Here is a 24,091-nt window from a genome sequence, read left to right as displayed (position 1 = left end):
ACACAAACCACCAGGATTCTTTATCAGTCTAGACAAGAAGAATCAACAAACTGAAAATGTATATTGTCAGAACTTGAAGAGTGGACAGAAAATGTGCAATCAGCAAACAATAACAGGTAACTGAAATATGGATCAATTATAAAACTATCTAAATATTGTTTACTTTCTAAAATGTACCTGGGAAGATCAGAAAATGTGCTGCTCACAGATTATCAGATATAACTGATCACAGGGCCTCAGCAAAGAGATCTGTCTCTCTCTTCTCCCTGGCTAAGGCCATAGGTGCCCCATATAAAAGGCTAGCCCAACCACTACCTTCTCCTCCCTGCCATTGCCTTCTGATATCCATAACTAGAACTGCAACCTTCCCTTCCTTTCATTTCCTGATTCATGCTGCTGCCTCCCTGATTTGGCTGGAAGCAAAATGAAAATACGCATGGAGCCATAGCCCTCGGCACGCTGCCAGCTCTGCCAGTTTCTGTCTTCCTCCTCCTCCTCCTCCTTCCCAACCCCCAATACAGGAAATTACATCATAGGTGTAAGGGAAGAGGAGGAAGGCAGAGACTGGCAGAGCCAGCAGTGTGCCAAGGGCTATATCCCCAAGTGTACTTTCATTGTTGGTTGGTGAGAGGTGAGAGAGTCAGAGGGGAGATGCTGTATGGCTATGTGCAGAGAGAAACATAAAGAGGAAATGCTGTATGGCAGGAAGAAGAGAGGGAAGAGTTTGTAAAAGACTGAGAAATAAGAGAATAAAATAGGAGGGCCTGGGTGAAGGAAAAAAAACAGTAAAAAAAAAAAACAACCTAAAGACTGGATACTAAGAATGAATGATATCTGAGTAGACAGAGAGTCAATAAAATAAAAGAAGACTGATTGGGAAATATCAGTATCAAAGATGGATGCAGTAGAAGAGATGAAGAAGACACAAGGAGAGAAAAAAATGAAAACTAGATTTGAGACCTTGGAAAGAGTTAAGAGAAGATAGGAAAATAGTAAACAGAGACTGTGACCTACACAATTAGAAAAATTAAATAGCCAGACAAAGGTAGAAAAAAAAAATAATTGTTTTTTTTTTTTTAATTTAGGGTGAAATAATATGGAAACTGTGTTGGTTCACATTAACAGAAAATAAAAAGATAAATTTTTTATTTTGATAAATACATTTTTTGACTAAGTACTAAATACATTTTTGACTAAATAAACTATTCTGACCTGAGGAAGAGGGCTTTGGCCTCCGAAAACTAGTCAAAAAATCTATTAAATTAATCCAATGAAAAGGTATCACCTTATTTTCTATTTCACTTTATTTTTATGTATTAATTTTTAATTTAGTGAATGGACTATGTCAGTTTTTAAAATTTACATCCCCTATCTTTATTTTGTACAGTACAGAAGGAAATGCATTAATGTTTCTATTTCTCTGGTGTTACACTATATGCAGAGTCCATCTTCATGGGGTTTCAGTTTAAGTTTAGTCTACATATTTCTTTTTTTTTTTTTAGTTTGTGGTTACTTATTCCATTCTTGGTGAGAGTCTGCCTGTATTCTGCATTTGGGAAAGAGACCAATTATTCCGATAGCATTAAATGTCTGTATGGAATCAGTTTGTTTAGTAGGTATATTAATATTCTAGTGCCAACTGACTTGTTTCCTATGTAGGCCCTTGTGTGACTCCTGGAAATAAGTGCCATTGTGGTATGGTAGAATACCTTTATATGTCCTGCGTAACTTTAAGATTTTTATTACTTCACAATATGCTTAATACCAGATTTTGAATTTGGATTTATAATTTTCAATTATAGCTCAGTGCAAGTTGCATTCACACACATTAGATATTTTTCTGGAAGGCAGCAGTTGGATTTGAATCCTGGCTTTCCTTGTTCTCAGCTCACTGCTCTAACCATTATGTACAGCTAATACAAATAATACCTAATCCTAACATGTTTGATAACTCAACAATAAACTAAAGTGCAGCAGATCTGAAACCTGATGGTCATTTGGCAACCTACCACAAACATTGATAGGCAAATCATTTTATGGTTGACAGTAACCATAGGATTTTTGTTACAGTGCTGCTGAACATCACTATTCACATAGCCAACAGGAAGATGTTGGACAGGGAAGCTAAGGCTGATTTGACAGTCAAGTGTTAAAGTACCTGCATATATTTCCAGAATACTACAAATATTGTTCTGTTTAATATGCTGTATTATTTTGGTGCATTATTTTGATTTGTTTGGTACATAGGGGGTCTTCTAAGGTGTGCTAGCATTTTTAGCTCGTGCTAAAAATCAGCTTGCACTAAACACTGAGATGCCCATTATATTCTTATGGATGTCTTAGTGTTTTAGTGCCTGCTGAATTTTAGCATGAGCTAAAAACGTTAGCATACTTTAGTAAAAGACCCCCATAATTCTCTGGAGTGTGTTCAGTGTGTATAATACCATCAGTAACAGAGGTACTAGGTGAGGAAGGAAGCTGTGTTTAAAAGTGCCCCCACTGTCCCTTTACTGCTGGCACAGGTGTTGCACCACAAGGATTTTAACTTGGCCGTCATGTCCCATCCCACCTCACCCTTGCCCTTACCCCGCATCACTATAGCCTCACCCAAACATCTGAGTCACCGACCGCCTGTGGCTAAGACTGGAGAAAAAGCCAGTAAAATCCAAATGAAATTGAGCTCCTGGGCCAATCAGAACCCAGAACAACAAGCTTTAAAAGTATACTACTCACAGTACTGTAGATCACTTCTTCATTGAGTGAAACTAAAGAGGGCGCATTCACTTTTCTATTACAGCTTTAACATAAAACATGCACCACCTGCTGGACACTAGAAGAAGTACACTTCAGGAAATAAGGCAATTTTACAGGCTTAAAAAACACACTGTTCTGTCACAGCATGTAATTGTAACATAGTAACATAGTAGATGACGTCAGAAAAAGACCTGCACGGTCCATCCAATCTGCCCAACAAGATAAACTCATATGTGCTACGTTTTGTGTATACCTTACCTTGATTTGTATCTGCCATTGTCAGGGCACAGACCGTATAAGTCTGCCCAGCACTAGCCCCGCCTCCCAACCACCAGCCCGCTTCCCCCACAAGCTCTACTACTACTACTACTCAACATTTCCAAAGTGCTACCAGACTCGTGCAGCGCTATACTGCCCTTAGTCAGGGCTCTGTAAATTGCGTGCACAAAATCCATAGTGTGGAACTACAAAGGGAGCGTGGACCTATGAGAAGCATAGGTGGTTCAGAGGCTGCCCAGCACTTATGTGCATAGGTTATTGAGTACTATCAGTTATGCATCTAACTGACAGCAGTTAGGTGTAAGCATTTTTACCAGCCATTGAGCTAGTGTAAGTGCTCATGCCTAAAATTAATCTAATTTAATTTAATCCTGCACTTATAGATCACTTTCTCATCTTAGGGGTCCAGAGCGGTTTACAATCAAATACTGAACTACAACTATATAAATGAAAAGAAGAAAAATAGAAAAACCGAGCCTAATTAAAAAAACTGTTGGAAAAGTTAAGTTGTAAGGCTTATGCAAAAAGCATGTAACATAGGACTTATACTATTTTTCTATAACCACCGTTACATCCACAATTGCCAATATAGAATTGTCACTTGGCACGTATCCTCCAAGCACCTAACTTTAGGTGACTTTTTGAGAAATACCCTCTATGTCTTTTTTTCTCATTATGCTGTGCAGTTTGTGAAACTAAGATATACTCAGCCGAGGAAATTTTGCAAAACATGCAAAACAATGTATTAAACATTTTCAGATTAAAGCAAAATGAAATTGTTTGCTTTTCAAGAATAATAATGCTCTTATAGTATTCAGTTGTCAGACCTGAGTTTGTCAGTGAACTTACGCTATTGTGAAAAATCTTATTAGGTTTAACATCCTGATCTATCAAATTTTTACTGAGTGACTTCCCCAATTAAAATGACGCCAGGATCCAACTTCAGAATTCTATTATCCACAAGGGATCTCATTTTAATTCTTGATATTATGTTTATGCCAATCAAGATTGGATGACTTGGTGCACGAGATGCAAATATTATAATGAAAATGATGGATACTAAGAAAGAAATATATCCTCTATATGCTACCATTCCTAAGAAGGTCATGAACTGAGGCAACATTACAGAATTCACTTCAGGTTATTAATTCCATATATTCATACTCTCTGTACTGTTTATTCTATTTTAAAACTTCTTTATATTCTACCTTGGTTTAATCTGTCTTTAAGGTTTGCAAATTTTAGCCATAAATTTACATTAGTTAATCATTTCCAAATGGCAGGAAAGTCAGTTTTATGAGCTATTTTCTGAATAAGAAAAAAAACCCTGTAAATTAAGACTAATCACTACAGGAAAACTTATTTTTAACATCTGGAACACTGAGCACAGTTTTAAAGAAAAGTAATTTCCTTGTTGAGAGATTGATTTCCTTCAAAAACAGCCATATCACTGTTATTTTGTTTTAAGCTGGGGAAGAAGATGAGGATATAGCATTTTCCTGCTGCCCCTTTCAGCGTCCAGCTCAGTTGAACCTGGGCTAGGATCTGGCACCTTGATCCTTTATTTGCATATAATATGGACTATTTCTCTTAAAATAATATCTCCTAGAAATGTGCATTTGGTTCATTAGTTCACCTTAAAAAGTTTAGACTAGATTCTATATATCATGCCTAACAAATCGGCGCTGAAATGAAATGTCTAAATTTCTGTGCAGTTTATAGAATACGCCAAATGCCTATCTGCACTACTAAATTTAGTTGCAGGCAGTTATGCCAAGTAAAACTCAGAGTAAATGTCAACACCTAAATTACACGCGGACTGAGTGTGTATTATAACTATACTTATAGAATTTAGAAACACCCATGACCCGTCCATTCCACACCCATGGCCACACCCCTTTTCCAACTATCCAACTTTTAGAATTAATGCGAATCATGTTATAGAATACGCTTAGACAGTTCTGCATGTAAATTATAATTAATGCCAAGTAGTGTCAATAATTGCTTATTAAGTGGCAATTTCAGTGCTGATTGGCTTGTTAACTAATTAAGTTGCATGTGCAAATGCAGAATATGACTGGATTTGCACATGCAACTTAAGTCACACTATATAGAATCCCAAGGTTTGTGTCCACTAAAATGATTGAAGGCTCCTTTTATTGAGCTATGGCAAACAGTGACCTTAGCACACCCTTACGCGGGACATTCCCGCATACTAAGGCCAGTATGTAGTACAGCCTAAATATTGGCCGATTTTCCGTTTTCTGAATTAATGATCATGTTCTAATGTTGTTATTAAAGCAAAAAAAAAAGGAGGTAAAAACCCTCACGATACTGTGAGATATAGAACCAAAACAAATGAGGAAAAACCAAGTTAGGATACCAAAAGATGCTTTATTGTATAAAAACCACCCAATAAAGCGTCTTTTGGTATCCTAACTTGGTTTTTCCTCACTTTTTTTTGGTTCTATATCTAGTGCTGTTATTAGCATGCAGTCATTAACAAAAATTAGTGCATGAGCACTTACCAACACCTATTTTGCAAGCAGTAAGGGCTCACATGTTAATCCTGCACTTACCAGTTAGTGCCCACGTTCCACCTCCAGACACAACCCCTCTATGGAAAAATTTAAATAATTTTTTAGTGTATGGTTTGTGTGTGAACATTTCAAAATTACCATGGGATGCTTCAGCCTGACCCGAGGTAATCCCTTTTAAGATACGGTAAGCTTAGTAAAAGGAGCCCTTAATAATTGTATGCCTGTTACGTCAATTAGGAGTCATTTTACTGAGCTGCAGTAAGCACTAGTATGGGCTTCCCACAGATTAAAATGGCTTTTCACCATGGGACATGCTCAGGCATCCAGTTTTAAGTTCCAAAGTGGGTACACTACAACCAAACTAAAAAATATTTTTGTTAGAGGGGAGTGTCTGTGGGCAAAGAATAGGGGTTTTTGCGCTACTCAGTGCATCCATATTACCGTGCACTAACTGCTTAGTGCAAGATTAATGCAAGAGCTCTTACTGCCTACAAAACAGGTTTCAGTAAGTGCTCATGGCAACATTAGCGCATGAACTGGCACAGAAAGGGACCAAAGTACAGAACAAAGTCTAAATAGCCAAAAGAAGCACCAGGAGCCTTCAAAATTGGGACACAGAGTATGAAGGACCATTTTTGCTTCAATTGTGTTGAGCGATTAAGAACATTCAGTTTGTATTGTGCTGGGACAGAGTTCTGTTGTTGTATATCAAGCTTCTTAACAGTTATAACCCAAATGACCCCTGATGTAGGCACTGTGCGCCGAAACACAGCCTGTGTTGGGTCACTAATGAGATATTGAGGTTCAAGTTATACGATTAAAGGATTTGTGTCCTGATTTTGAAAGCTCTTGGTGCTTCTTTTGGCTATTTGGACTTTGTTCAACATTAGCGCATGGTCATTAATAGCAAAAATAGAATATCGGCCATTTTGCAGCTGCAGTAAAAATGGCATTAGTGTGTGAGAAAAATCCATGTAAGAGCACGCTATGGTCACTTTTTACTGCAGCATAGTAAAATGACCCCTTAGTGCTAAGTAAAATACTAGTTTGCATTTACTAGTTTGGTTTTTTTTATGCTATTTTCATGAATGTATAAAAACAAAACAACAACAAAAATAAAGTTGGGGAAAAATGAAAACTAAACATTTCTCTGGGTACATTACTAACATCCCCTCCCAAGTCATGTAGCCCAGTCATCCCAGCAACAATCCTTGGCTAGAGAGTTGGGCTTTTTTTCCCCTCCAAGATCCTTACCATCATGGACATAAATCCAGTCATTAGGTACCAAAATTGTAAAATGGCTGACTTCCTGTCTCCAAGAATGATGAATGCAAGGGAGCAGAAGACAAATTCTGATAATCAATCAAGTTATTGATTCTATGCTACACAGTTCTATATGCTGAAAGATAATTACACAAGACATTGTTGCATCTTTTGAAAAAGCATGGCTTGAAATTACTAGCTGAAAATGGTCATCCTCCAGTAGCGTAATATACATTATATTACTTCTCTTACCTCATTCACATATACCCAGTGACTATCTTTTGATGCAAGGTTGGTTTCAACAGCCTGCAGAAATAATAAAAGAAACAGAACAAAAGTCATAAAAATATATTCATCCTTTGCCTTCAGTCCCTGCAAACTGAATTCATTTGTGTTAATTTTGGAAAAGCTTTTTATGCATTATTTTTTTTAATTCTCTGTAACATGTTATATAGCAGCTCAATTTGGAAGGTTAGTTTATTAAAGTGGAATATATCTGTCTGCTGCATATAAATACATTGAGTAGCATCGGAACAGTGCAAGGGAGCTTATTGTATCAATGTAGACATAGAGGGTAATTCTATAAAAGGGCACCCAAGTTAAGAGGGCAAATAGATGCTTACCTGGGTGTTATTTTATGAAGTCACATGGAGGCATTTTATCAAAGCATTTAGACTTACAAAGTTCTAACAAAATTGTAATAGTGCTGCATGAAAGGATATGGTACAAAACTCATTAGTGTCAGTTCTTAGCGGTGGCTTTGAGAACCTTCATTGTGCCCCAGAGAGTGTGTTCATTCCTGGTGGCTGCTTCGGCTTCACAGTTGGATGTTTTGCACCATATCTTTTGGTGCAGCACCATTACAATGTGGACTGTAGTCATCTCTACAATTTGTCTCTTACCATCTCATATGGCATACAGTGCATGTGACTCCTGAGGCAAGCTGTTTCTTCCACCAAAACATGGTTCCATGTTGGTTCCTTTGTATAAGGTACTTTTCAAATAAAGACTTGTTTCCATATTAATTGGTGGATGGAGATTATTTGGTCTACCCCTACTCTTGCTTTGTTCTGCACCCAACTAATAGCAGTTAGATGTGAAAATGGTAGTATTCTATAACTCCATGCCTACATTTTTGGGATGCCCATGACCCACCCATGGCCACATTCCCTAAGGCATTGTGGTCTATGAAAATTAAGCACACGTTATAGAATAGGGCTTATGGCAGGTTTGTGTGTAACTCCTAATGACTGACAATTAAGTGCTTGTTAATGCCATGTATTGATTGTTATCACCAATTAAGTCATGTAAGCACTTATACATGCCCAACGCGTTTCAATTCTGAGTTACCACCTGGATGGTAATTTCATTTTTGAAGCACATCAGAAAATATTTTTATTTTTTGGAGTGCAGGCGGTAATTGACATTCTGATGTGCATTGACTGTTACCACCTGGTTAATGCATGAGACTTTACCGCTGTCAGTGGATGGCAGTAAGGCCTCAGACCCAAAATGGACATGTACCAATTTTTATTTTGCCGCAAGTCCACCTCCCCCAAAGGCATTTTTCTACAGGTGAACTGAAAAATGATCCTGCGCGTGGCCAACAAATTATTTTCTTATGCATTATTCTTTGTTATGTATCCTATACGGTAAGCCACATTGAACTCAAACTTGTTTGGGATAATGTGGGATATAAATGTCACAAATAAATAAATAAATAAAAATTGTTCATTTATTCTGAAACACAAAGTTGAACAAAAGAAAAACAGAAGTTGCAAAGCACTGATAAATACACAGTGAAAACAGTACAGTAAAAGTAAAAAATATATATTTATACTGTAACACAAAAGTTGAACAAAAGAAAAATAAAAGTTGCACATTGAGAATAGTACAGTATTAATGTTAGAGGTATCGATCGAGCTCTCTTAATTGACTGCAGCTGCACAAAATCGGCACAGGTCTCTAGAGCAGTTACAGGACTGCCTTCATTGCCTTCCAGCATGAAATAAAGTTTTAATCCAGGAATAAATCTCCTGGCATTCTGGTTTGTCACTTGTTCATGCTCAGTTGTGTCATCCTCTTTGGTTTCCTGATTTTCTGATGTCTTCAGATGTCAGGCTGAAATTTGGTCAACGATTTCACCCTCACAACCCTCTTTTTCCGTATAACATTGAAGATTATTGTCAGTGGATGAAAACTCTTCATAGTTTTCAATGTGGTGTGCTTCAATAACATTATTTTCATTTTCCATAACATTTTCAGCCATATCCAGTGTGTCCAATTCAGGGTATTTAAACCCATATTTAGCATAACAATGCTAAATGGTTGTTATGCTAACATTTCACCTACTATCAGCAACCAACTGCACTGCTTGTAAAAGATCAATCTTTGAACAGACTTCCTTTGCTGTTGAAGACAATGTGAGCAGATTTTCTTCAATAGTTTCAAGGATGTAAGTTACTAGTTTAGCACAGTATAAGGTCTTAAAATTTTTTATGATTCCCATTTTTTGTGATTCACACCAACACCTATTTTGCACCAGAGATGTGGTGTTGGAAGACAGAAAATTCCACCTGGATATTTTTCAAAGCGTAGTTGTGTGGGCGTGCTGCATAATTATCAAGGACTAGCACAATCCTCCTAGACTTCCTTTGTAGTTCAATGCCCCAACTAATTAACCAGATGTCATCCATGTATTTTTGTTAGCATAATACAGAACGGCTAAACTTTCCATACTAATCTCTTTAAAACTCCATGGCTTTGCACTTTTTCCTATAAAGCATTAGGGTATGATAATGTGTATATTTATTTCTTTTATTTCCATACATGTCTACAAGTTTATTGAAAATTTGACAGTGCCCCATGTTATGAGATAAAATAAAATGTTCAGGTTCCCTTTTTTTCCATTCACGTTGTATATCTATCCATCTATATCTATCTGATAGATAGATAGATAGATAGATAGATAGATAGATGAAAGTCATTCATATCAAAAAATCTTCACATCTGCAAAACTAGTAATTATGTTATTAACAAGGACACAAATTAAATATGAAAAGAAAATTATATATTGCTGCAAACCATGTGGGAATTTATGAAAAGTGAAAGGTATCATACCTAAATTTAAAAGCTTTTTGACTTATGTAGCTACATAATGAAGGCAATCTCCAACAGACTGTGTTGCTGTATTTCATATGCATACTTTAATACCTATGGGGCTCATTTCAAAACAGAAAAAAGCGGCAGATTGGGTTTTTTTCCGCAAAAACATCCAAATCACTATTTTCAAAACTCATTTTTAAGACATTTTTTCTATTCAGTTGGTCTAAATCTCAAGGGGGCATATTGGAGGTGTATTTTGAGTGGGACTAGCGTGGACGTACAATTTAGATGTTTTTCCACAATAATGGGACATTTAAAAAACATCCAAGACAAAAAAAAAAATAGGATGTTTTGGGGTACACCTGTTTCAATAATGACTAAGTTGCAAAAGGTGCCCACCAGATGACCACTGGAAGTATAAAGGTATGACCGCCCCCTTAATCTCCCAGTGGTCATCTGGTCAATTTGGGCAGAGGTGAAATTGACAGTGGAGGAGTGGCCTAATGGTTAGTGCAGTGGATTACAGACCTGGGGAACTGGGTTCAATTCACACTGCTGCCTGATGGTCAGCAATAGGTTAAAATCCTGGGTAGCTGGGTTCAATTCCCTCTGCAGCTCAGTGTGACCCTGGGCAAATCACTTAACCCTCCATTGCCCCAGGTACAATGTACTACTTAGATTGTGAGCCCACTAAGGACAGACCCAGTACCTGTAAAATGAAACTGTAAACTGCTTAGGTCTAAGTGGTATATAAACATTGAAATGAATGAATGATAACTAAAAATGAACAACCAATTATTGGAATTAATTTGAATTTATGCTCTCTTTCTCCCTCTTCCATCCAGCCTCTGCTCCCTCTCTTCTCCCCCCCCCCCCCCCCCCCCCAACATTTATATGCCCACCAGTTATAACAGCCAGAAAATTATCTGGCTAGTGTTGCTGAGTATCTTTACAGAATGCTGCAGCACTTTCCATAGAGTGCCAGGCCGATCCAGGGCAGAACTGGGGCAGAGACGATAGCTATCCAGGGAGCAGTGATTTTCATGGTCGCTATCTGGATAACTGTCCAGAATATATAGGACAGCAGAAAAGATTAGGGATGAGCACCGAAAACCTTTTCATATCATTTTTCTTTAGAATTCTTGTACTTTTCAATTAATGGTGTTAATAGTGTTCCCTCTTCTTAATTAGTATTCAATATGGGGGTTATTCTCAAAAGAATTGCCTAAATTAGGCACTAAGATGATGTGTGCTAGGCGTGAATTCTATATTGACAATTCTGCACCTTATTGTCATTATAAAATACTAACCTAAGTCTGAATTCATGAAAGCTTGAGACAATTACACAGGATCTCTAAGGGAGACAGTGGCGTACCAAGGGGGGGAGGCGGTGGGGGCAGTCCGCCCTGGGTGCAAGCCGCTTGGGGGGGGGTGCCGCGTGCCTGTCTGCTCCGCTCGTTCCGTGCTCCCTCTGCCCCGGAACAGGTTACTTCCTGTTCCAGGGCAGAGGGAGCATGGAACGAGCGAAACCGATAGGCACGCGGCACCCCCCCCCAGCAGGTAAAAATGCACCAGGGGGGGGGTGTCCTTTCGCTGGGGGTGGGGTGGGGGTCACGCTGCACCTGAGGGGGCGCATTGGCGATCCGCCCCGGGTGTCAGCCACCCTAGGAACGCCACTGAAGGGAGAGGATGGGACGTAGGTACCATGAATAGGCAGATTGGGTAGAGCATATGGAGCTGGATTCATTAAATTGTGCTCAAAATTTGGTGCCAAAAAATCAGCACTAAGGCCCGATTCTATATATGGTGCCTAAAATTAATGTGCGCTAGGCCATCACACCTAAGTGTATTTTAAATACCGCACGTATATCTACGAACAGTATTTGGAATATGCTTAGGTGTAGTTTATGCGACTAAATCTACACTCACCCATTTATGCCAACGAAAAGCTGGTGAAAATGCCTGCACATAGATTTACACGCACTGGTCCATATTTTATAACAACACGCGTAGATTTTAGAATACCCATGAAATGTCAATTTCCATGTCACTATGAATGTCCATTTTTGCCTGCACGTGTTAGAATTTAGGTGCAGTACACATAGCAATGTACACGCGTAAATTCTCATTTTTGCCAATTAGTGTTTGTTATAGCTTGTTAAGAGGTGTTAATGCTTGCTTGTTAAAACAATTAATCTATGTGCATAGCTATAGAATGCACCTAGATTTACGTGCAGAATCACATGTAACTCTAGGCACGCTATACAGAATCCGGGGGTAAGCACAATTCTCTAAAAGGTGTGCACTCTTAATAGAATTGCGCTTAGTGTCCATTCCTGTACCTAACTTTAGGCGCCAGACTTATACCTGCTGAAACCTGATGTAACTACTGGACCCCAAGTTAGAGGCCTTATTCTATAATTCCATGCACAGCTTTTCAGAATGCCCTTCACATGCTCATGGCTACGCTCCTTTTGAGTTACATGCTAGTAGAGTTAGGTTCCAAGCCTTACAGAATAGTGTACCGTCAGATGCACACAAATTTTAATGAATGCCAATTAGCATCAATAATTGATAGCACCCTAAAACTGATGTTAATTGGCTCATTACTCAATTAATTTGTGTGCACCTTTTGGACACAAACACAAATTTGGGTGCGTACATCTGGGTGCCATATACAGAATCTGAGGGCTGGTCATTATCTGACTTCATTTTTCTCTGTTTGTAGGCGATGTATCTAACTTTCGGCATGAACACTTAGGCTAGCTCAAAGGCTGATGGAAATGTTTGAGTTTAACTGCTGGCGCTTAGGCACATAACTGATAGTATTCAGTAACCCATGCACATAAATGCAAGGTACACAGCTGACCTAGCCATGCCCTTCACAGGTCTATGCCCTCTTCCATTTTGCTGTTACAATTTATAGAATCACAACAAAGGGCAGTTACATATGTAAGTGCTAATTACTGCAAACTGATACTAATTATAGCCAATAATTAGTTGCTAACCCAATTAGCAGTTTATTATTAATGTAAATTACATGCATAACTGACACTATTCTATAACATGTGTGTGCAATTTTGCATTCTAAAGTGCAAATTTACACAATGATAATATTAATATGGATACTTCCATACCACAATTACCAAAAATTTTGCTCAAACTTAATAATAGATTAGTCAAGTTTTATAAGAGCTCAGAAATAAGAAAGGAGAATATATTCAGCAGTGTTATTCAATGCCAGACCATGTTATTCAATATCCACATTTATGCAGGGATCTTTTTATGAAGCTGCAGTAAGGAAAAGAGAAATAGGACTTGATATTCCATCTTTCTGTGGTTTTTGCAACTATGTTCAAAGCGGTTTACATATTATTTACAGGTACTTATTTGTACCTGGGGCAATGGAGGGTTAAGTGACTTACCCAGAGTCACAAGGAGCTGCAGTGCGAATTGAACCCAGTTTCCCGGGATCAAAGTCTGCTGCACTAACCACTAGGCAACTCCTCCACTATCACACCCTTTCTACAACTAGAAATATGTTACCACGGGGCATTCTCAGGCATCCCACAGTAATTTTGGGATCGGTGTCCGCTACCCATGCGCTAAAAAGTAAAATTTAGTTTATAGCACTAGGGGCTGGTCTGGGGCAGAGAGCGGGCATGATCTGCATTAATTGGTTAGTACAGCGGAGACCACGTGATGCCGTGAGAGAGCCCAGACGTGAGTGCCTGGAGCTCCTCGGGGATTCCTCCTTCCATCCGCAAACATCAGCAAATCCACGATATAAAATTAACATCTGACTAAAGGAGAACCCTACTACACCTTCTATGGACAAATTTGTGAAAACTGCTAACACGATGGCCTCTAAATCGAATAAAAAAGGCACGGAACGGGCCAAACAGGCAGATGACAAAATGGCGGATCACGAGCAGGCCCCACAATTCTTCTGCACCGAATCAGCACTTGCAGACCTCACAACGGCAGTTGTGAAAGCCTTGGAACCGAGGCTAGCCCAAATCTCTGAACAAATATCGGGCATGTCCCAATTGACTGCAGACCTAGCACGGAGAATGGGGGAAATAGAAGTTTGAGTATCTGACCTGGAGGATGGCACGCAGGGGAACACTGTGGAGCTAAATCGTTTGTCAGCACTTGTGAAAGCCCAGCAACTCAAACTAGACGATTTGGAAAATCATTCCCGGAGAGACAACTTGCGGTTCTTGGGCATTCCTGAAACACTCCCCGAGAAAAATCTCTGCACAGAAATGGAACGTTGGCTGGAATCACTGCTGGGAGCGACAGAACACCAGGGAGCGGTGAAACTGGAACGAGCACACCGCATAGGAATCAAGAAGCCTGGAGCACTGAGACCTAGGATTGTGATAGCAAAGTTTCACTACTCTGCACAAAAAGATCTCATCTTACAACACTATCGTGCACACCGAGAGGAAATCCGATATAGAGATGCACCAGTGAGACTATTCCAGGATTACTCTGTAGAACTTTCGGCAAGGCGGCGGCTGTTCGTGCCGGTGTGCACCAAATTAATAGAGCGCAACTACAGATTCCAATTGAGATACCCAGCACAGTTGAGGATTCTTGACAATGGCCAGTGGCGAACTTTCGAATCCCCTGAAAGAGCTCTGAGTTGGCTGCAGGGAGATACGGAGAGCCCTCACTCCCAGAGCCCACGCTGACCAGCCTCCCTACACCAGAAACAGTTTGCGGGAGGCGAAATCGCTACTATTTGCTGGGTGGCTCAGACAGTGAGTAATTACCCTGCAGGCTCCATTGGACGTGAGGAGTTGCGGTTCTTCTCATACTTCAGAGTTTACTATGACATTATGGAAGAGTTCTGAGGTTTGTTTGGTTTTTTTTTTTACATGCCGGCACCTTCTAATTTAGTAGGTGCAGGCATGAGTCAGCGTTGATGAAAAACCGGGGACGGCACAGGAGCAATGCCTCAGATCAGCGAGTGAAAGGCTCCATTGTTTACCTGTTAAAGCTTGTTATATCTTGTTAAACGTTTTATCTTGCTCTATTACTTCCTCCTTCCTGGCTAAGTTATGTAAAAGAAGCTTTGAATGTACAGGGGGGGGGGAGGGGGAGGTGTTGAGAGGGAGAAGCATTAGTGGCCTGTTTTGTGTGATTGTGGGGAGGGGCAGGGCTGGCTGAGAGAGGAGAGAAAGTCTAATGGGAACGCTTGCTGTTCCATTATTGTAAGTGTGGTGGAGACCCTACTGTTAACTGTTTTGGGGACCAGACGGTCGCCGCCTACCCTGGGCAACAGACAGTGAAAACTTGCACTGTGAATCAATGTCAGGATCCAGACAGTGACGAGAAGGGCTATTTTGGAGACCTGACACCACTCAGTTATTGAGATTGCAAGGTTGTTGATTTTAAGTTATACCAACTAGTGTTATGGAGTGGTTCTCTGTGAGTTTAAAGCAGGGAATACCCCATGCTTGGAACTTTGAGATGACTACATGCCTTAAAAGCTAAGGTAGTGAATAACACAATGTGTCAATGCATATGATGAATTCTTCTTGTATGTGCCTCCCTTTAAGTTAAAGTTTCTATAGTTTTCAGTCCTGGTTTATAGGCAATGAAATTGCTGGTTGAAAAGATGAGAAATGGCAAAAGAGGAGCGCCACCCATACTTTAGGCGAATGCAAGTGACTAGTTAATTAGAAGGGTAAGACTGGAGGTGCCTGGTGAGTGGAATCTCCGGGTATAAAGTAGCAGGGAGGAAGGGGAGTAGGAAAAATTGTCATGATATAGATTAAATAGGAGGGAGGGCCCTATTAGACATAGGTAAGTGGTTTAGTGGGTTGGGAACAATCCATGAAGAAGACAGGAAAAGATATGGGGGGTTGGGAGGGAGCAGTGGGGAGGGAGGGAGGGGGGAAGGAAGGGCTAAATGATTGCTGTCGCCGTGCCAAGCGGGAAACGGGTAACTGCTCAAAGAGCTATGTTCCTGTGACACAGTTGTTGTTAGCGCAGAGCTTCTGGGTGAGGGCTGGGCACCTGGGAGCCACAAGAGTTCAGAAATTGTTAAATTTGTATAACAGAGACGGTTGGGACTATGGCTAAGCTACCACCTCCCAGGCTAATATCATGGAATGTGTCCGGTATTTCCTCCCCTGTAAAGCGAACAAAAATCCTGACACTCTTGCAACACCACCACGCCTCGATAGCATGCCTCCAGGAAACTAAATTAACAGATGAAGAGCATTTAAAGCTCAAGCAGCGCTGGGTGGAAGAATGCCACTTTGCATCCTCGGGGGGTAAATGGGGGGGAGTAGCTGTGTTAATTCATAAAAATTTGCAATGTACCTCTAAGATAATATCCAAAGATAGGGATGGTCGCTACATTCTTCTTCACTTAAATATCCTGGGGCAGGAAATCTTCCTTCTAAATGTTTATGGCCCCAATGTATACGACCACTCTTTCTTTCAACACTTAGTTTGTTTGGGGATTCAATATGCACATGCCCCGTGGGTAGTGGCAGGAGACTTCAACCAAGTCATGGATGGGCTACAAGACCGTTCGGGACCGACAGCGAGCTCGGCTTTAGGAAAAGGAAAAGGATTAAGGTACTTGAGTACAGCACTAGATCTAGTGGACCCATGGAGGTTAAGCCACCCAACAGCAAAAGATTATACACACCTGTCTAGAGCACACGGTTCATGGTCGCGAATAGACTACATACTATTATTTTCATCATTGTTCTCACAGACGTCACGTGCAGAAATTGGGGTAATGGAGGTTTCGGATCATGCAATGATTTGGATTGAGCTGGAATTGGGGGCAGCCGGGTTGCGACATCGCATTTGGCGGTTTCCCAGACACTTGAAAGATGAGGGAGCCTTCCAAGATTATTTGAAAAACCGGTGGGCCTACTTTGTAGATACAAACGGTTCGCATACACACGAAGCGCAACTATTCTGGGAGACTTCCAAGGTGGTACTCCGGGGTGATATTATAGCTTATATGTGTGCCCGCTCGCGACGATTGGCCCAAGGAGTGGTACTCTTAGAAAAGAAATACCAAATCGCAAAGCGGGCGCACATAGCACGCCCTTCAGAGGAGACTAGAGAAGTAATGCTGGCCTCGCTTGCGGCCTTGAACACTATGGTCCATGAGAAAACAAAGAAACAATTTTTCCACAGATCTTACTCCTTCCATAAGCATGGCAATAAATCGGGAAAGCTACTAGCGCGACTTACCAAATCATGGGGAGGAAACAGGTTCATCCCAGTATTGCAAAGTGAAGACGGCAGACGAACACGTAACTCTGAGGAGGTTGTTCGGATGCTGGCAAGTTACTATGCAAATTTATATGCCGCTCCAGAACCACAAAAAGGACCATCCCTTGAAGATTATTTAGCAGATTCTGGAATGTGACGTTTGAGCCCCGAGGTTTTAGATCAATTGAACGCACCAATCCAAGCTAAAGAATTACAAAAAGTAGTGAAGTCGCTTAAGCGAGGATCCGCTCTGGGCCCTGATGGGTTTGGGGCTGAATACTATCAGCTATTATTTCCACAATTAAGCGGCCCCCTATTAGATTTCTTTGAAGACTCTGTTAGACAAGGCAGGTTTAGACGAGACTCGAACGAAGCCTTGATTACTTTAATTCCAAAGTCGGGGAGGCCATTGGATAACCCGGGGTCCTATAGACCAATTTCACTTATTAACGTAGACTTGAAGATTTTAGCAAAGGTGCTCTCCGAACGGTTGGCACCTCTAATGCCAGCTTTAGTGGGGGAAGGCCAAGTGGGATTCGTGCGAGGCAGGCACCCATGTCACAATGTAAGGAAAGCTTGTTTAGCTATCGCACAAAGCCTTGCCACGAACGAGCCATTGTTGATGGTCAGCCTAGATGCAGAAAAGGCCTTCGACAAGGTGCGCTGGGACTACCTCTTTTCAGTGCTCCAATACATAGGCCTCCGGGGATGGGTACTCAATGCAATAGCAACGTTATATACAGGCCCGAGAGCTTCTTTATTGGTCAATGGAATTCAGTCGGATTCCTTTCTCATATTATGCGGCACCAGACAAGGTTGCCCGCTATCACCTTTATTATTTTTGCTATACCTTGAACCTTTGTTACGAACTATTCAAAATGACCCAGACATAGCAGGGATTAAGTTACAAACACGGGAACACAAAACACTAGCTTTCGCAGATGATGTTCTGGTAACACTGATTAGACCCCAACATTCTTTACCCTACTTGTTAGGAACCCTTGAGGAATTTGGTTACTATTCGGGTCTATCTTTGAATATGGGTAAATCCATGGCTCTACCAATTCAACCCCAGATTCGAGAAACTTGGGAAGGTACGTTTCCACTCTCCTGGGCAGAGGGTAAGTTGAAATACCTTGGTGTATGGCTAGCTGCCAATCTGAGATCCGTATATGAATTAAACATGGAACCTCTTAGGGTGAACACCAGGCAAACACTAAAGGTTTGGACCACACTGCCTCTTTCATTAATGGGAAAGATAGCACTTTACAACATGATTTTAATCCCTAAATGGGTTTATGTGTTACAGGTCCTACCGGTATTTCTTAAACATAGAGATGAATGCCTGCTAACTAGAGTGGTTACTAGATATCTTTGGAGTGGGGAAAAACCTAGACTGGCAGCAGCTAAGCTCTATCTTCCCCGAACACAAGGGGGGCTAGGATTATTGAATCTAAAGTACTTGTCGGTGGCTAGTAACATGCGTCACCTTTCAGACTGGTTCCGCAATACGAATTATTTTTCATGTACGGAAATTGAAACAAAAGTTTTTTATCCGCGTCATTTTAGTTCTTGGTTGCATGCGAGACCAGGAGGGGTCCGTACACCCCAGGCTTTTGCACCCTTGATATCTCCCCTACGACAGACTTGGTGCTGGTTATGTCGCAAATATAACCTTTCAGCGATATGTACCCCATTGTTGCCCATAAGAGGCAATGAACATTTTACCCCAGGTAATACATCAATCCTTTTTGCGGATTGGATGGCCCATGGAATACAGTACATTCACCAGTTATACTCCGAAGAGGGAACTTTGAAAACAATGGAGGATCTAGACAGGGAATTTGGCACCACAAGGAGGGATTTCTTTGCCTCCTTCCAGTTACGCCACTATTTGAGATCACTACCCCCCGAACATCTGAATACACAGACTTGGGATAAGTTAATGTCACTTTTAGCATTGGATGCTCAAGGAGCCGTACCCTTAAAATATTATCATGCAGAATTACGGGAACACCTGGGAGAATACGATTATGCGCAGCTGGCAGTGCAATGGAATAGAGAATTAGCTACGGGCATTCAACCTGAACACTTGAAGGCATGTTTTCGGGACATTCCAGAGGTATCAGAAAGTGTGGCATTGCAAGAAACGGCGTATAAATTCCTGACCCGAATGTTCCTATCTCCGCATAGAACATGGAGAGCACACATGGGGACTGAGGATAAATGCTTGAAATGTGGACATTCTCCAACGGATTTAGGGCACATGTTTTGGACATGTCCAAGAGTAGCAGACTTTTGGATGCAGGTATGCAATCATGTGTCAGATATGTGGAAGATAACGTGGCGGCGGAAACCGCAACTATTATTTGATAAGTTTCATTTGTCTCAACAGCCCCCTAAAGGGATGCATCCGTTTCTTAAACGGACGGTACTGCTAGGTAAGAAGGCAATCTTGAGCTTGTGGATCACTTCAGAGTGCCCATTATTGTCCCACTGGAGAGCGAGGATGATTTTTCAATGTTCTCTGGAACGCAGAGCAGTGGGTGATTTGGCCTCACCCAGAGGGGAGATCTTTTGCCAGACTTGGGCCCCCTTCTGGGACTCATTAACGATGGTGGCTAGGAGCAGGATATTAAACTCGTAAGGCACAGTTAGATGAAGCAAATGGCACGGCGACAGAGGTGAGAAAGGGAAGAGTTTGGGGGAGGCTTTGGGGGGAGGAGAGGGGAAGGGGAGGGGGGAGGGGAAATGTTAACCGTTTTTTGAGGAGGGATTGGCACATTTTGTTCTAACGCACAGGCCTATTTTGGCCCTGCTATGTGTTCATGCTGTCAGATGTATCTCTCAAAGACTTGATATTAATACACATTACAACTTGAAACGCGAGTAGAAGAAATGAGGGAGGGTGCTGAGGGTGGGGTGTAAAGGCATAAAAAGAAATGGAATGGCAACAGCAGAGGAACTGGTAATTGTTGATGATGTTGTTAATGCTTTCTTGTTGCAATATTTTGTACGTAACCTTGAACCTTACGCCAATAAACAGATTTAAATAATAATTGGTTAGTACAGCTACATTACCATACACTAACCGGTTAGTGTGTGGTTAGCATGCGATCCCTTACTGCCTACAAAATAAAAAAAAAAATATCATGTGGTCATTAATATAGAAAATATTTTTTTAAATAGGCCATTTTATCCATGCAGTAAAAATGGCATTAGCACATGGGAATGACCCCCATAAGAACGTCCCTTTTGGTGGCTTAACTTTGACGGTTAAGTGCTGAATATCAGCACTTAACTGCATAATTGCTGTCTCCACCCACAGACCACCCGCAAAATAGCCAGTTCTCAGTTTAGTGGTCTGTGGTGATATCCAGTGGCACTGACAGTTAAGTTTCACTGAATATTAGTAGATAGTGCCAAGCAAAGCAATTTAACCAGCTGGGAGCTGTTTTTGGACAATCAAATAGTTTGGAATAATGACCCCAAAGTTTTTAACTGTCAAGAAAACATATTATAATTTGATTCAGACCTAATATTAAATTGAATTGAATTCTATGATATGGCTGCTTGATAAGAAAAACAAGGGGCACCTGGAAATGGTTGGATGAGTTGTTTCTTATATGTATTTGTGCTTTTCTGTGTCATTGCATTGTAGTTATTTTCTGTTAACCCATTAGTGTCCAATATTCCCATAATAAACCATATGAGAAAAATTTGGACATTGGGCACTAATGGGTTAAGATGTATTTTATTGTGCACCAACTCTACCTTTACAGATTTCGTGGTATATCAAGATTTAATAAACTGTAAACAGCAGTGCCTCCCTCTTTCCTGGACACCCCCCCCCCCTCAACAGTAGGGAAGCCCAACTAGACCCCTCACTCACCCACTCTCCTGAGCCTACCTTTCCTAGCCGTAGGGTCACAAGGATAGGAGTAATGCCTACTCATTCCTATCTATCACAGTATCTTGCTGTTTGGGAGTCAGCATTAAAGCTACAGACATAACAACATTAATGTGCAGGCATGCATGCATAGTTTATAAATAATGTATGCACAATGCCAATCGGCATCAGCATGGGTGAATGTTGTGCAGAGTTTGGTATTATTGCTTTCCTAATAATACCTAACATTCTATTTGCTTTCTTTGCTGTTGCCGCAACTGAACAAAGGGTTTCAACATATAATCAACGATGACACCTAGATCCTTTTCCTGGTCAGTGAATCCTAATATGGAACCTTGCATTACATAGCTATAGTTTGAGTTCCTCTTTCCCATATGCATCACATTAAAAGTCATTTACTATTTTGATGTCCAGTCTCCTAGTCTCGCAAGGTCCTCTTCTAATTTTTCACAATCCTCTTGTGATTTAACAACTTTGAGTAACTTTGTGTCGTCAGCAAATTTAATTACCATTGCTTGCCTTGGAATTGGTAGCATGAAATGCTACTACTATTTGGGTTTCTGCCAGGTACTTGTGACCTGGATTGGAAGCAGAATACTGGGCTAGATGGACCATTGGTCTAACCCAGTATGGCTATTCTTATGTTCTTATCTTGAATTGTGCATGCAATTATTGGTGACTTTTATAGAATTAGGGGGATAGCATGATATGAAAATAAGGAGGGAAAAATCCATTTATATTTGACATTACTTATGCAATTTTACTGTAGGCAGAGCATTTTTGCTTTAAACTTTTTTGAGTAAAGTCTATAATATGCTTTCTATATTATATTCATTAATGCCCAATAATGGCAAGTAGCTCCGCTCTCCTCACAGACACAGCATCAGCATACTGGTATGCTTTAGATGTTTTTAAGCTGGATCTAAGCTTTGATTCCTCACCTCTTCAAATCTGAACTCAAGGTGAGAGCCTGAAAATGGAAGACTGAGGATTGAGAGTTTGAAAGAAGTGTAAAGGTCTAACAAGTGACCATTGAAGTGAGAGACAGAAATTATAGAGTTCAGAAAGGAAAATCTGAATGCATGTATGTAAAATTATGCCTCAACCCTATACTTTACTGTATGCAACTGCAATAAGGTTTAGGGAATAGTTGGAGAACCTTTTATTTTTGAAAAATTAAAATTTAAACACATTTCCATTAATTTAGTTAGGCATATAACCCAAAGTGTAAGAATAATGTGAAATAATAATACAATTACAAATTGATTTTTCTTTTCTTCTATTAGCTGATGGAGATTTCATTGAGCAATTTTCTTCTATTAAAAAATAATGTGTATTAAATTTTGGGATGAAATGAGCAGCAGGCTACGTTATTCCACGGCCATTAACATAAAATCATCATGCCTGAGTCAAACTCACAATTCACTACTGCCTAAGTTGAAGCTGCATTGGGATATTAACTTGCATTTTTGCAGGAATCATAGTTTAAGATGTATATTAATAACTATATCCCCTTACTCTGCTGGCACTCTAGTAAAGCATTTCTTACACCAGTCCTAGAATGGCTTTAGCCAGTCGGGTTTTCAGAACAATGAATATGCATTAGGTAGAGTTGAATGCATTGCCTCTGTTACCAGATCTGGATTAGGTGAAGGGGGTGTTTAGAAATAGTAGGAATGTAAGATTGGTTGGGGGGAAAAGTGAGGGGTCTGCTGCAGGCTGAGAAAAAAAACTGGCAGAAAATGCAAGAATTTTGAATAATGATAGGAAGATCTGGCTGAAGATGGGAGGGTGCATTGACTGAGCAAATTTAGAAGAATCACAACATCAGAAGAGAGAGAGAGAGAGAGAGAGAGAATGCATGTCTAGAAAGTGACAGAATTACATGCTAATTCATGGGCTGATGATCAAAAGCAAACACAGCCACTAGAGGCTACTAGCACCATGCTAATGCCTGCGTTTGCTACCGCCAAATGATCTTAGCCCCTGAGCACGTGAAACAATGCGCTTGCAGGCTTTGACCACAAATAGCATGCAAATGCATGCTAAGCAGGGCTCTTAGCACAAGTAGCATGCAAATGCATGCTAAGCATATTTCTCCCCAATGATCAGTGCATCCTGGGATTCACTGGGTGGGGCTTCATACCATATAAGGGAGTTTCAAGGCGTTTTCAGTGCCATTTTCATGGTGGCACTGGAAGAGTAGGGAATGTGCTACCTCTCTCCTCTAACAAAGGTACAGGGGGCGGGGAAGAGGGTCGCTAGACCACCATGTTGTGGGGGGGGGGGCTTGATTTGTGGCCCACTGGGCCATCAGAGCTTTTTTGGGGGGGTGAGAGGGGGGTTAGGAGACTGGAGATGCATCAGATCTCCAGCCCTCATGACCTTGTGTTGGGGGGTCAGATGGACTGGTGATCCGCCGGTCCTCCAGCCCCTGTGTCGCTGGCTTGGGGTGAGGGTTTTGTGGGGGCACTAGGCCACCAGGGCCTTGCTGTTTGGGATCTGGTGGTCCCACAGACCTCCAGCCCATCTGTTTGACAGGTCTGGGCTCTTCAGTCCAGACCTGTCAAACAAGTGTGGGAGGATTGTGCCTGAGTGCATGTTCAAGAACAATCCTCCCGCACTTTACCCAATGGTCAGAGATAATAGCGCACATAAATTTGCATGCTATTATCTCTGCTCATAGGGACAGTAATGCCCCGTGCTGTTCCAGTGCTATTTTTAGAGCACTGTTTGAAACAGCACAAAGCTTGCAGTCATCTGGGCATCAGTTTGCTGTTTGTAGTCCCTGATTTTACACATTGATATCAGTGCAACATGTCCCATAATGCACCATGATAAGGTTGTCATAAATCCAGAACTGACCTAAAATCTCCCTTCTGTGAACACTCCAGTTCTAATCATTATGCCACTCCATTTAAAACATAACTTGCCTATTCCCAATGCTCATTAACAAACTATTAGCATTGACAGATCCACAGCACTT

General features: G+C 40.8%; 1 protein-coding gene across 1 annotated transcript in view; it reads right to left on the bottom strand.

The window, feature by feature from the left end:
* GRID1 (glutamate ionotropic receptor delta type subunit 1) overlaps positions 1-24,091 on the bottom strand; it is a 1,935,592-nt gene that overhangs the window by 599,633 nt on the left and 1,311,868 nt on the right. Inside the window, exon 5 of the mRNA XM_030203368.1 lies at positions 7,089-7,142. Coding sequence (XP_030059228.1) covers positions 7,089-7,142 — 54 coding nt within the window. The remainder of the gene's footprint in view (positions 1-7,088; positions 7,143-24,091) is intronic.

This window comes from Microcaecilia unicolor, chromosome 5, assembly GCF_901765095.1.
Source record: "Microcaecilia unicolor chromosome 5, aMicUni1.1, whole genome shotgun sequence".
NCBI classification, from domain to species: Eukaryota; Metazoa; Chordata; class Amphibia; order Gymnophiona; family Siphonopidae; genus Microcaecilia; species Microcaecilia unicolor.
This window is presented reverse-complemented; position numbering and strand designations above follow the sequence as displayed.